Source organism: Passer domesticus, chromosome 3, assembly GCF_036417665.1.
Source record: "Passer domesticus isolate bPasDom1 chromosome 3, bPasDom1.hap1, whole genome shotgun sequence".
Lineage (NCBI taxonomy): Eukaryota > Metazoa > Chordata > Aves > Passeriformes > Passeridae > Passer > Passer domesticus.
This window is the reverse complement of record NC_087476.1, coordinates 112,707,160-112,722,746: the sequence shown is the minus strand read 5'-3', so window position 1 is coordinate 112,722,746 and position 15,587 is coordinate 112,707,160. Positions and strand designations below refer to the sequence as shown.

At 35.2% G+C, this 15,587-nt stretch overlaps 1 protein-coding gene across 30 annotated transcripts in view; it reads left to right on the top strand.

The window, feature by feature from the left end:
• NRXN1 (neurexin 1) overlaps positions 1-15,587 on the top strand; it is a 668,819-nt gene that overhangs the window by 75,570 nt on the left and 577,662 nt on the right. For 19 of the 30 annotated variants that reach the window (XM_064415206.1, XM_064415197.1, XM_064415195.1 and 16 more), the window contains exons 3-5: positions 2,505-2,522; positions 7,115-7,144; positions 7,950-7,961. The exons of 5 other annotated variants lie outside the window; for them this stretch is intronic. In XM_064415206.1, the coding sequence (XP_064271276.1) occupies positions 2,505-2,522; positions 7,115-7,144; positions 7,950-7,961 (60 nt within the window). The remainder of the gene's footprint in view (positions 1-2,504; positions 2,523-7,114; positions 7,145-7,949; positions 7,962-15,587) is intronic. 6 more of the 30 variants (XM_064415202.1, XM_064415199.1, XM_064415194.1 and 3 more) reach the window with 2 other exon arrangements.

The window sequence follows — 15,587 nt, the reverse complement described above, 5'->3', positions numbered from 1 at the left end:
ATCACAAACAAACTACCTTAATTAAAGTGCTTAATGCTAACCTAATGTAAAAGCTTCTTAAAGTACCATAAAGAAGCTATTTTTTTTCTTAGATTGCAAAACTGTTTAAGATGATTCAACTTACCATGACAAAAACCTGTGGAGGAATGAATTTTCATTGCTGTTTACTAGTGCATAGGGGTTTGGCTATATACACTGTTTAATTCAGAGTGGGAATTCGACTTTTTTCCATTTTATTTAATTAAAAATGTTTTGACAGCTTAACTTGCTATCACTAAAAGTTTAATCAGTCAGACATTTAGGGGAAGCTGCTCAGCTAGTACAAATCTTTCTGGTGAAAGTCATCAAAAAAGGCATACCAATCATTGCTAAGAGGAGGACTCATGATATAAAACCAAATATGCTAAACCCTGTAACCAGATGAGTTTAACCATCTGATCCTGCCTATGATTTCATTTTCCGAGCCCTTTTCTTTGAGTCAGACATCATGAGGAACTGAACTCAGCTGTCAGCAAGTTCATACGCTGGTTTTAAAAAATCATGTTAAGCTAAACATGGCCACCAAAAATAATGCCATGGCAATGTTGGTATTGCAATATACAAATACAGTAGTAACAAGAATTAGATGAAAAAGCCTGAAGTTAAACAACAATTGAAATAACTAATTTATTTTTCATTTAATTTGGGTGGGGATTTTTGACTTAGAAAAAGGAAATTACTGTATGCAGTTAAAGGTAGAAGGCTCTTCCAAAAAGTTTTGCTCTTACCTGTCCCAAATATCACATTTTTAGCACAAATATCATGTCCAAATATCACTATTTACATTCTGTATAGAACATAATATCTTTGTCTTGTGAAACTGGGTGTTTCATCATCTCAGTGAATTTTATTCTATTTTTTGGTTTACAGTGCTTGTGAATGGAAAAGTTGAATTATAATATCTGACTGTATAATTAAACCCTTAAACCCTTATTATTCATCATTTATAGCAGTTATTATTTTTAAAGTGATAATTTTTTAAATTATTTGTTGGAATACTGTTGAGTTTTGATGACCTTTTTCACTGCTTTCTGCATTAATTTATAAAGGTTTTCACTATGATGAGTGACACATTCTGGGAGGAAATCACTGTGCTTAAAAAAATATCAGTAAGCCCAGTTCTGTGTAACTTGTTTTCTTATTTGTTTATTGGGTCACAATATATCAAAATTAGTTTAGTTTCATGGTCACATGAAAAGGCATTATTCCATGGGATGACTCCTTGACAAATGACCAATAATGGCAGAACTGGACTTCAATTTGCACTGACTTCTGTGTGCTCTCTTCAGGAAGAGCTGGTGGAGATGGCATAAACTACAGCAGGAGATCTCCCAGGCAGTCAGACTGCTGTGCTGTCACCCTTCCCCCTTCCCCATCTTTTTTTTTTGGCTCCACAGCATCCATCTCCTTGACTTCTATGATGGCTTTCTTTTGTTATTTTACCTTTCCCATTTTATCCTCCTATTCCCTCCTCAGTCATGATCATAGAAATACTCCCTCAAAGTCACCTTCCCAGTGGAGTAGATGAGGACTATAAGCACCAACATGAGTTTTAGGACACTGAGCCTATTTCTCAGCTTTCAATTCTGTCCACTTTATTAACTGAGATTCAATTCTTAGTCCCCTTTTACTTTGTAAGCTTTGGGAGAACCTTCTTTCCTGTGCCCCATATTGATGTTGGGTTGGATATAAACAATGGTAAATGTTGTTGCTTTGTTGTTGCTTGTTGATAGCAGCCTTTCCTTAGGCAAAATGCCCTGTGATTTAACTGGGGGGCAGAACCCATCCTCAGCACTGCTGTGGCCTTTGCTGACTGTACCAGGCAGAGAATTGATTGAATTTTTTACAATGTGCAAGTTTCTGATGCACATTGTAGGACATGATTCAACAGTTCTGACTCATTTCACCAAGTCTAAGTTCCACTTTTTCCTGGCTGGATTTGGAGATTTGACCCAATAACCAGAGTGCTTCTCTAATGGCAGGATCAGCCATGCTGCCTGTGGTAACATCTTCACAGCACATTCAAGAATTTAAGTTACCTGAAGTTTAAAATCATCTACTTCATCATCCAGGAAAACTCAGAATGGGAAAGTACTAAATTAATTTAGAATCCCTATCACAAATGACTGGTGGTTTTAAAAAACATAGTTACAAAAGTCTTACAAGAAGACCCTCTGATTAATAACTAACAATAGTAATAGTTGCATGTACAAAGAGCTGCACTAAATCCTGTACAATATTTGCACTTTGGCAAGAGAATTTTGTTTCATATCACATACATTTTGTTAAGTAGAGGAACACTGCTTCCCTGGTGCTTTTGTTTTTCCCTCTGGATTGTAGCAATGGAGCACTTGCATGTTGTGTTTGATGCCTTGCATGATAAAGACATGCAATGGCAAGTTCCAGTCTGCATGCTGCTTAATGAATGTTTTCCTTTTCTCTCCTTCCCTGTTATGTGCTTACAGAAGACAACTATGTGGAAGGTGGGTGCTTTCTACCTTATTTTCCTAAGCTCTTGTTTTTCCCCTCTGTTCAGTGGGGGTTTTTTTCCTTCTGCTTAATGTTATAAAAGTACACATATAATTCAGTACGGTAAGTTGTATTTTCCCCCATAAAGGCATACAAGTTTATCAAACAGATGTGATTTATTTTTTCATACAGAACACAAGCAAAGCTCCTTGGCCTTATTGCTGTAATTCCAGAATATCCCCACTGAATCAGGATTTGTACTCGTGTGATTGATACCATATCCAAAACCTCTCTGGAGATTCACAGGACTGATTTCTTCTCATGTTCTGTATGAAAAACACTTCAAGAAACTATTTGTCCCATCAATGTGGAGCCTAAATCCTCCAATAAAATAGTAATGCATGTTAAATTCCCATCTCTTAATTGCTTAGGAAAATGGAAAGCGCTTTTCTCTTTAATACCACAAACCTTGCTTACTCTAATATCCTTTACACAAAGCTTTAGGAAAAGAGGTTTTCTGTCTAACTTTTCAGCATAATGCACTTGCCTTTTAGACCTTGTGAAAGAAGCAGCATGTGATTTTTATAATTAAGTTGGTATGTAATTAAGTCCCTTTAAAGAAAGTATGGCATAGGGCAATGGAAACTAAGGCACAATGCCATCTATCCTGAATATTGGTAAGTAAATCTATTAGCTGGTAAAACATGCAAATATATGATAGTTTTAAAGTCTTTTTACTTATAAGCTAAAAACTACAGGTGCTTTTTTATGTACAAATGTCTAAAAATCTCTCTGGGGTGAATTTTTGCATACTGGATAAACAATTATTATTTGAAAAAATTAGTTTACCTATCTTAACTGAAAAAAATTGCTTTCATTTTATTTCATTCCGATATTTTTTAAGCTATTTTAAAAGCAAGGACTTTGTAAACTAACTCATATGCAAAGTGACTGTCCTGGCATGACTCTGACCTGGGCTGCTCATGTGAGCCACTCTGTGGCCTGAGTTCATTCAGGTTTTAACTCACAATGGGCCACTTCCTGTTCAGGGGTGACTTTCTCAGGCCTTGAAGGGCTGAAGTTTCATTTCTCTGTGCTGCTGTATTCAAGGGTGAAGACAGGTGCTCAGATTTAGCACATAGAGGATGCTCTGCAATTTTATTACTATATATGTTTTCCCAAGGAGAAGGAAAATCCAAATAATTCTGGTGCTTTACTTGTGGGCATTGTCATGCTCATACACGTCAATAAAATTTCATTTTCAATGTGAGATAAAAATGTATTCAGCAACACTGAATAGAAATTCTAGTTGAAAAACATAAAAGCCAAGAAATAACTACCTAATCTTGTATTTGATCTGTGCATAAAACTCTTACTGGTGTCAACATGAGTCTCAAAATTTGAATTAGGTTCAGTATAACTAGATAAGGAGGTTCAATTGCATTTCACATATTCATTTATGCACAGCAGTACAAGATAAAACCTGGATAACTGTTAATCCAGACTTTACCTGAACCTAATTCTTAAAACTGCAACCTTAAATTTATTCCAACACAGGTCTGGATACTTATGCATACATTAAAGTTACAAAGTATGAATATGTAAAAATGGAAACATAGAATTGTGTATCCTAAGCACAACTTGAAATCTGAGCTAAAATTTTTCATCTTTGATCTCTGTGATATCTGAGCATCTCTGTAAATTAGGCGACATAAGCAAACAGAAATATGTAATATTCAGTTTTGTATGTACTGCTGGTAAAAAGGGCTACTGTTTTTTTCATTTTACTGAGGCTGTACCGCACTTTAATACCTTCACTGCAGGTTTATCACATTTAAATTTTGTTTTGGCCTGTGCTCTGCATGGAACTCACACACCAAACTATGGTATCCTACCTTCATATCCTCTTTCATTATCCCACTCTGTGCTCCTTAACTCTCTCCTCTGAGAGGCAAGTTCAGGAGAGAGTTGCAGTGGATCACACATGAGGGATTCCTTCTAAATCTTGAATTCCTAATTCACAAAGAAATGTAAGTAATGGTGCACAAATGAGTATTTTCAATGTATGGGAGGCCTATACGTGGCTACTTAAAGATAAAACTTCCCAGGTCTATTAAAAGCAGACTTTCATTTTGCAAATCTAGCAGTGATTCCTCTCATGACAGATTTAGCTGTGTCATTTTAAACCCCTCTGTGGAATGAACAGGTACCATACTAGTAATGCTTCATTCTTCAATAGCCTTCACCCATAGATTGCAAAAATATAAAATAAGGTAAGTATCATCATGTGCCTTTAGCAAGGGAGTATAGGTGACCTTACTGCTTGCAAATAAAGTAGCACAAAGAGTGATACAAAATATAGTGTCTTGAGCATTAGTACTGAATTTTTTAATTGGTAGATGTTTGGTTTGAGCAGTGTATGTCTTTTACATTCACTTGACTGCATTTTTTCATTGAACAACACTGACTCTTAAAATTCAAGCAGTTTTTATGATGTCTTCAAGAGGTAATTCTGGTCTTTACATTTTTTCTTCAAATTGTATAAGAGTAATCTATTTGCAACTGTGCAATTTTGTATATCATTTTAACAAAAATAGTAGCTATCAAGCAGTGGTAATCTGAAGCTAGACTTTTGTTCAGGTTCATATAGCTATGAAGTTAATATATAAATGTGAGATAGTAAGAGATCACCTTTTTTGCATTCCCCTGGGAGAATCACAGGACAGTGATTTGTTCAAAAGACCTCACATAAAGTGGTGGCTGAAAAGTCACTGTTTAAAAAAAAGAAAGAGATTAAAGAAAAAGATGTTGCAATGTTCAACTGGTTTAAATTTTTCTTTATCAAATGCGATTAGGGTCAAGTCAAAAGTCTGGGATTTATCACTATAGTTGCCAACAACAAAAAGCTAGAACCCAAAGACAAATTAATCAATCACAAAAAGAGACTAAAACTTCCAAAGGCCATGTGGCAGAGGATCCAAGGAAGGACACCCAGCACTAAAATAACGAATTAAATAATATCACCTGGTCTTTATATTCTGTGTATTCAGCAAGCCTCTCTTACAGCAACACTTACAGAGAAAGAACACCCATGAAAACATTTCTATGCTCTTTCACAAGCTGCAAACTGCCAGTTCAGCTGTGTGATGTTTTCCAAGCAATGCTGATGCAGGCATCCCCTTCAGGATCACAGTCAGCTTTCATTTACATTGCTGTGAGCCCCAGGTAATCCCACCAGCTGCAAAGCTCTGTATTTGGAAACAGAATTTATTGCACAAGAGATCAGGCACATCAGGGCCTTCAGTTTAACTACACATCTAAAACGAGTGACATTAAAAAGCAATAATTCAACAAAACCATTGTTAGACTACTTGGAACATCACTTGAGATTTGGAACTGATAAGAGAAGAATCATTTAGACCGATTGCAGTCGGGAGTATCTTCTTTGAACTACCCCCAAGTAGCGTGAGTCATTTGTGCACCTAATTTTCTTTGTGAATTAGAAATCACAGAAACTCTCTCTCTAGGAAGTCTGCTCTCCAATGAAGAAAAGGATATCTTATTTCTCACCTTCTTTGTGTGAATTAATTTCAATTAATTGCAATTAAGAAAATAATGTATGTTTTTTTGAGAAGAGGAGCACATTTAACACATGAACAACCAATAATTCCTAAAATGGATCCTAAAACAGCTAAATTCAACAAGAATAAGTCTGTTTTTTAAATCAGACATAAGAAATGAAAAACCTTTATATATCTAAGAAAAATATTCTCTCAACATCACATTATATTCAGTGAGATTTAAGTATTGTTTTATTATCATGAATTTTAAAAATGAATATTTTTCCTTGAAGAGTAACAAAATTTGGCTCTGGATGAGTGATTATCATTATGGACATCTGCTTTGAAATGTCACTAGACCTATTCTGCTGTGATGGGATTTCATCTCACAATATAAGTATCAAGCAAAATCTATTTCTCACAGATTGAAGAATCTGTCACTTAAATTTTCTTTATTACTATGTATTTTATATTGGATATGTAATAATTTGCCTTCTCTGGAACAAATTCATTCTACTGTCACATCTCACACAAATAAGGAGACATTCTTTGCATTATCATTTCAATGTGATGAATAAATTTTATTTAATTACCTGAAATGCTCATTTTTATGAGGGGAAAAAGATCAGACCCAGCCCATTTTTCAGGTTTAAACTTCTCCAGGGTTTAAACATCATTTCACATGTGGAGGACAGGAAGTCCTCTCAGCAAAGTGTTCAAAGCAATATAATCAAAATATTATAAAGACAGATTATTAAAGGAATTGGTTGGATTTGAAAGCATTTTATTATTTTCTGTCAATGCAAATACTGCACAGAAAAAAAAAAAATGCAATAAAACAGCACCCGGTGTTTCAATTGCAGTTCTGTTACTTGTAGCCCAAAGCATTCCAACCAGTGGTTGAAAAATGCTCTTTGATTTCCCTCTGTGATACAGACATCTTATAGGAAACAGATGCCTGTCACAAAACATTTTTGTCAGTGTGACAACACCACCTTCCCGTGCTCCCTTGTTCATTGCTGACTGTGCTCTTGTTTCCCTTCAAGGTCTGGCGCACCTGATGATGGGCGACCAAGGTATGGGCTCTGTTCCTTTTCCACTCTGCTTTCATTGTTTCTTCTTGTTCTGTAGCTGCTTTGAATCCATCACTGCAACCGATGGGCAAATGCTTGAAAGCTGTCTTTGGCTGCAAAGAAACACGTAGTTTTAGTCACATCTTTTTCTTGTTTCGTTTTTTGGTTTTTTTTTTTTGTTTGCTCCGTAAGCTTTTGTCCTTCCTGCCTCCTCAACTCCCCCTCTTGCAAAAACAGTAACTAAAAAGAGGTGAGAGACATAAGAAAGTGATTACGAAAATTTTGTGTATTTATCAGAAAATACAATTATGGGTGATCCAATAAAAGATAAACAAAGTGCCAGACCACTCTTCAGATAGCTCCTGAAAGAAGATGCTTCTCTTGTAACATTGTACACATTGAAGAGTCCATTTGCATTAATGCATGGCTGATTGGAAATGTGCAGAAAGCACCTGCTCCTGGCTTCTGGAATGCTGAGTACAATTTTGCTACCTAACAAAACCAGTGATTTTTTTCCTCCTAACCATTGTCCATGTTACCTTTGTGACAGTCTTTCTTATCTAAGCATGGGTTATTTCTGTGTTTCTCTGCATGTACATGATTGGGAAGAAATAAACTAAATCCCTAATATGACACTGATTGCATCTCCATTTGTCTTCAGACACTTACCTTATACTTTGTCTCTTCATGTTCAGATACTATTGCATTTACATGTACTCATGACTCTTACTGTTGTTTCTCTCCTCTTCTTTATTCTCTTTTTGTCTGGAAATGCTTTCTTCATGGAACCATTTCACCAAATCCATAGGTAAAAGTAAAGGTATTACATGATTTTCTTTGTTTTTAATGCCATCAGTATACTTTAATGTATGTATAAATGATGCAAGTAAATGTAAAATTTTTGCACTGATAACATGAGGTAGGTATATTCTTACAGTAAATATTACATGGATATCAAGGTAAGGATAATTATCCTAAAGTACAGGCTGACCATTTTCTAAGTTTGTTTCCTGGTTTTGTGAGGGATGTGAAGCTTTGGCAATGATAAAAGAGGCTACAGCTCTAGGAAGTGTTCATGATGAAGTAACAGCCACATTTTGAGGTTTGCCTTTTTCTGTTCTCAAAGAGCTGCAGTCTAAACCACCAGACACAGAAAAAAAAAGTGTGATGTTGTTCAGTAGAGGCTCTCTGGAGATAAACTGTGCAGGGTCAGTCCACAGCTTGATGTACGTTTTACATGGGAATAGCACTAACTTTAGCAAGTCTTTGCCCTTAGAGTTCCTTTTATATTAATCACTTGAAGCGTGTCTGAGATAAGATTTGGACAAAGGAATGAGGAAGAAAAAAAAGCCAAAGAGAAGTGTGGGGTTTCTTTCAGATTTTTTTTTTATTCTTTTTGTTTTTATATAAAGAATGCAGTGTGTTTACTTCCCTTCTCCCAGAGGAAAAAGTGCAGTAGGGGCAAGAATTTTTTCCTGTATAAATAAACAGCAGGTTTTGCTACAAGGACATTTGTTCACAGGCATTGTGTAAATATATTTTTACGATGAGAAGGTGGTGATCAAAAGCCATTTAATCTCTGTTACATATGACAAATAATACAGTTCTATTCATCTTGAGCATTTGTCAGGGGTGCCTATTCTTTGTATAAATCAGAAATCCACTCTGCATGGTCATACTTTCCTAACTAGTTAAATTAGAAAAAAGCTTCCAGGTTTGTTGGTGTCTTGGATGATTTAGTGTTTCCAAACCTGGGAAGTTCATGTAATGCAAAGACTGTAAATACAAATCTGTAGTGTCCCTTTCCTCTTCATATCAGACCCCCTGGAAGGACTCTGTACCTGTATAGGTGGGATAACATTTGTGTGTGTTCTGGAGTTCTAAGTCTTCTTACTCAGGAACAGTTTTAAGCAAGTATGAAAAACAATCTACTCATTTCTTTATTTTCTCAGATCATGTTGTTTTGTATGCTATATGACTGATTCTTTTGTATCTTAACAGTACATAGTACGTGTGATTTCCTAATTACTTATTATTACTATCTTATTCCTAATCAGTAGATATCCTGGCTGCAGCTACCTTAAAATTACATTTTTTATTAACTGAACCTTGACACTATAGATAATTTTTTATTAATAATGCAAAGTTATATTTCTAGATTGTTTTGTACACAGAATAAATCATGTAGCATGTATGGCATCAAAGTTGTTTTTTTAATGAAAGGAGTAAAATATAAATATTATGAATATTTATAATGAATAGTAGCTGATATGGAGACCAGATTTTTAGTAAAGCATAATTTTTTCTAGTATTTTGAAACATTTAGACTTTTATATTTTTATTTTTGAAGGTTTAACAACTATATATTTTTTTCAATTACCTGTATATATTAGCTATGTTTAATGTTCAGTAATGTGCCATGTAACATAATTTAAACACCTATCATCTAATCATTTGACTACATATTACATTTCATATTTTGATTTTTATTAGATTTATCCAGTTGATATAATCATTACTATTATTGAGAATCACAATATTTCTGCTCATATAATGGTATATATTTGTTCAAATTGATGGAGAGTGTTTATATGTGTACCAACTCTAGTTGCTTGTAACAGAAAATATCCCTCAATGTTGAACCATATCCTGAACCAGGAAAAAACAGCCTCATTTTGGTGACTATCCTGAAACTTTACTAATACCAGCTATTGAAACCTGTGGCCTTGAAACAGTTGTGATAACACATATTTGTAGGACATGACGATATAAAAAATTTGGGAGGGTGATGGAAAGGAATAAAGGGAAAAAAGAGGAAACTCCTTTGTTATAAGTTCCATTCCTTGAGGGATATGCAAGGGCAGTAATTGAAAAATTCTGAGTGATTATATAATGAATCAATCATATTTTGGAAATATAAGCAATAAAACACTTTTAAGAAGCTTTACAATGTAATTTGTCCTGAAGAGTAGAAATCGCTGAAGTATCACCATCTCCTTTAATTGTGTAGATATTCTTTGGGATACCCGAAAAGGAGAAAAACAAAATCTAATCAGTGTATCTTCAGAATTAGGACAGTGTGTTAACAAGGTAAGGACCTGATGTGGACAGAGGAAGGAGAAATGAGGCAGCCTCTCCGACAGGGCAAAACTAAGTTCAGTACTATCTCACAATGCCCCTGATGTTTGACATTTAGTTGTAAATTTTAATTGGGATACCCTGGATAATCTCCCCACAAATTACTCCTTGTAGATGTTATGCCTAATTCTAGGAAGAGCTGCAGTCTTTTATTTATATTGGCATTTGTTTCTTTTCTGACAAGCACCGTATATTCAGAAATATTTAGGAATTCCTTTTTTATCCCCTGGAAATAACTGACCTGTATAGAACTTTAAATTGTCACAGCTCTGATGGTGAAAAGTCGTAAGCAAGGTAAGGTTTGTAAATGGTCTTGATGTTTTTACAAGACCACTGAAAAATCCCATTCAAAGCAATTGCTTGAATTTAAAGCAATCCTTAAATCTCCTGTTCATAACAGGCAGATTTGTTTGCCCCAAACATATCTGTGCCTAAACAAATTTTGTCTGCTCTCTCCAACTGTTGGAGGTGGTCTAATAAAACCCTTTCCACCTAGAGACCATACCTCATCAAAGTCATGCAGGATTATTTTGTGATGAATAGTAATATGACTAAACTTAGATGGCAACTAATGCAAAACACTCAATTTCTTTATTAAAAAAAAAATCTCATACTCTCCTTTTCACATTATTTTGGTGAGCAATGAAAGGACTTTATAATTCACAAACTATAAGAGTGACATGTAATACTTAATTTTTATACTGCAGTTCTCTTAAGCCTATACATATTTTTACCTAGAGTTTATTTATATGTAATTATCATACTTTTGACTATATATATTACTCATTCTGTACCTAAATACTATATTCATACTCCTGTTCTATTATTTTAGAGATTATGTGCAGCTTTAAATTATACGTGAGTCACTCAGGTTCATAAAAAACTATTAAATGTTAGCTAGCTGAGCAATAAGTGTTTCTACCAAAAAATTGATAGTACAACTGCAATTTATTATATTAGATTGCAGGCTTTTGATGTGCTGGTATTTGCTTTACTGTGTATAAATGCTGAAGAAAGACTTCAGAGTGGCAATTTATGTGTGTGTCAACATCCTTGACAAAGGAGGGCAAGTTTTTTCTTGTACATGCTGTCGTAAAATACCTGTAACACCAAAGTGGCACCACTAATTTTTTTATCAATCATGCGATTTATTTGACAGCTGGAAAAATAGAGCATTGAAAAATAAAAGCAATTTAAAGAAATCCTTAAGCAATCCTGAGCATGAAAGTGGCATGTTATAGCTAAGTAATTATGTATTGCTTGTGTCATGCAACACAAAACTCACCTTGTGCCAGTAATCTCCCCTTACATCAAACTGTCTGGAATTTGGTCATTAACCTTCCTGCAACCACAAGTTCATCTTACTGGAATGACTTTCATTTTGGCTCTGGTTTTGAAGAACTAAGATGGTCTTGGCTTCTTGCACTCTCATTGAAACGCCTGTCCCCTCCTCATCTGCTGTTGTGTGTGCTGCTTCAGGGTGGGCCTGAGAGACACCCATAGCCCAGCCTTCCCTGATCCAAGCCCCCAGCAGTCCAGAAACCCTGTAAATACTTTGGCACAGCCCTGGACTCAAGCTCAGCCCCTTTATTTTTGGCTCAGTGCCCTGTTGACATGGATTAAGTTTCATACCTTCTCAACTGCAGCTGGCTTTTGCCTGGCAAGCACAAAACATGGGTGGAGGGCATTCCTGACTCTCTGGACTCATTCACATAGTTATATATCCTAGGTGATAGCAGCTGGTTGGAAAGACTCCCTGCTAGAGCCAAAGTGAGGTAATTTAGGGGTTTGAAGCTCAATGGGGTTGCCAGGATTGGGTAACTGAAATTGTTTCTAGGTGACGTTACAGGAGAAGAATCGATAACTTGAGCTTCCCCACTCAATCTTGTAGTTGCTTGTATTGATAAGGAACAAATCAACAAGGTTTAAAAATTAAACCTCCACAAGTGCCTTTGAAAGTCTTGGAAAATTTACAAAATTATGAGCATAAGAATTTTTAAAATATTAACTTTAAAACTACCATTATTTTTAATGAGCATTACAATTTTTAATAAATTAATGAACTTTAAATATAAAGTTCCTCAAAGTACTCCAAAGAGCAGAAGCTACATATCATATCTCTTCTATAATGACTTCTTTTTTTCTAAAGAATCTCATCAGTATAGTTAAATAAAAGCTGCTGTTCACCACAACTATTATAACTAAGTTTTTATGTGTAACTCATACCCCCATGCCTACAAATATATGTTCCAATAAATATTTGTGCTATCCTTATATTTGTATGGTCAATATGTTCAAATTTTGTTTGAATATCATAATGAACTACACACTAAATGTTTATTTTGATGCATTGAAGCTAGCAATTTTCTGGCACTTCAGTGGGTGATACCCTGTGATCCTGGAATATTGGCATTTGAAGCTGCAGATTCAAATTCATGTTGAAATATGATCAATTAATGGTCCCCAAGGGGATAAAAAATGCAGCAGAAGATGGCTGCTGAAGAAGTTTTCTATCTGAAGCACATGGCTCAGAAGAAACCAACCAACATCAGGAGAGGAAATGCAAACTCTTCCTTGAGACACACACACTTGAAATTCTGTCTGAGATAGCTGATTCCCCATCAGCAGTATGAAAAGAAACTCTAAGGACCTGTCATAAATATAAAGAAAACTTTCTGATGAAAGGGGAATGTACTTATTTTTAAAATAAAATCACCACATGGTAATGTCCAATCCACACCAAGAGTTCTAGTGTCTTACCACCATGAAAATAAAGAATTTACCGTGTTCTGAATCATTCTGATGACACTCAAAATTATCATGTAACGTGTGTGTTTTTCATAGACTTCCTATGGATTCAGAGGAAAGACAATAAATGTATATCTCTGGAGGATTTAATGCAAAAAAATGTTATATTTGCAAATGTGTAGATTTCTGCTGGGTCCAGCAAACACTGTAGTAGGAGATAATACGTATGCAAGACTTTGGCTTCCTCAGCACAAGGCTCCACTTTGAGCATAGGTTTATCCAGAAGATGGGTATGCTGACAGAAAACCTTTCAAAATAATATTAAAGTTCTTTCAGGATGAAGGATGTGCATTTCAGGCCAAAAAGTATGAGGGGATTTATTGGGGATGGAAAACAGTTAAGCTGTCACTCTCAAGAGGTAAAAAAAAAAAAAAAAAAAAAAAGGAAAACAGCATTTCTTCCTTAAAGCAAACTTTTCTTTTAAAGTATGTGTAAATGTACATAGAAAATGAGAATTTAAGGCTGCAATGGTCTGTACCTTTTTTGCACAGTGAAATTCTATGAGTTTTATACATATTTCACAGCCATTTACAATGAAACAGGTATTTGAGAGAGGTGTATTCCTTGGTTATTGGAATACCCTTGACCCTTCTTGTCAACCAAATACATCAGCAGAGTGACACTAAAGATTTTAGTTTCAGCCCAAGATTGCACTGTATCTTCCTAGGATGAAATTCAGTCCTTGAAATCTACAAAAGCAACTAAACAAATGAGCTCAACAGAATCTAATTTCTATTATTTCAGTGAAAATCAAAAGTATTTGGAAATTACTGTACATCTCAGAACAGAAGTCTCAGCTGATTTGAACATTAATCCAATCAATCATGCTCAGTGAAGTTTCACCAGCTAAGTGGAAAGAAATTAGAGCCCCAAGGAAGAGTATTTTCAAACATCTCTAACATTTTTCTACATTCAGGATTACAAAATTCTGGACTAAACTTTATCACAGTTTCTAAAGAAACTAAATCTAATGAAAGTGAAGAACTCTTAAGACCACTCTAAAATTGTACTGGTATAACTGAAAATGGGGACTATGATCTTTAAATGCACATTATAATGATACTTTTTCTACCAAGAACAACTCCCTGCAAAGGAATTGAAAAATATTTAAATATTCAGATCAGAATCAATCATTCTTATAGAAATAAGAATACTGCATACAAATTTTTTAACCTACTCTTTACAGGAATTTTCTTTGGTGGTAATAACATACCAAGGCACTTAGAAATGACAGAAATTTGAGTTATCAAGTCGTCTTTAAATTCTTTTAATTAAAAAATATAATTTACACTGGTACTACTAATATACCTCTTTCCTCATTTTCAAAGACTTCTATAACCTTGATGTTTTAAATTGCTCAAAGGTAGCTTTCTGTATTTACTTCAGGGTCCACCCAGAGCAATTAAGCAGAACAGTGAAATAGTGCAAAGAACTGGGAAGTTCAGGAGCATAAAGGAGAATTCCCAAAGGAAATTGTGGAGCATGGAACATGGATTTTGCTATGAAATTCTGTCCTCATCATTCCTTTAATATTTTTCATAGATACCAACCTGTTATCCAGATATGGGTTTTTTCAGAGTTGGGAGGAAACAAAAGTGACTGAATCTTTTTATTGAATGAATTTATTCTAGTGAAAGGAGTCCTTTCTTCCTCATTAAATCTATATTCAGGGCAAAGGTTTTTTTCTGTTGGCACCCACTTAGAACAATTTTCTGATCAGCACTGCATTTCATTTAAAGGCAGTGTTTGTAATTTGCTGCTATGACTTAGAAGTGGTGGTACTTTTTTTTCTCCCGCTCAAAGTAGACATTTATTCTTTAAAGAAAGGAAGCATCTGGACTGATTCACTGGCAACTAATAAAGCTGTATAGAAGCAACCTTGGATAACAAGAGGCTACCACAGAACACCTGGCACTGCTGGCATCACAGCCTTGACTTCAGTAGCTTCTCTGTATTGTGGGTGGGAGGAAATAAAAGCAGCTGGGTCTAATTCCTTTCATCTGCCTTTGCATATTCTTCAGACAGAGGGGAGTCTGCCTGGAAAGCAAAATTCAGCATTAAGTGAGTATAAGTCTGGGAAATTTTCACCAGGTTTACCCTTAGCTAACAGGTCTGTCCTGAATTCGATATCATGAGCTGTGGTTATTCCATTTTTAGGAGTACCCACCTGAAAGAAAGGAAGCTAAATATCTTTCTGTGACCATTAATACTCTGCTTCTGAAGCATCTTTTAGCTGACAAAAACCTGAGAGGTTCCTGAGACAGCTGCATTGGTACTTAGGTGACCCCACTCCCAACCAACAGTAACATCTCTCTCTAGAACTAGAAGAATTTACTTCATTTCCTACTTCATTGAACCTGAGTGTCTTTGTTAGGAAGAACCTGAGTTATATCAAAAGGTGCCAGATAAGGGCTTTTGATCTCAGGAAAAGGGCATTGCAGGCCTTTTGCTGGTAATACAAGCTGGTCTTTTGATTTTCTCAGTTAATGGCTCTGCTTAA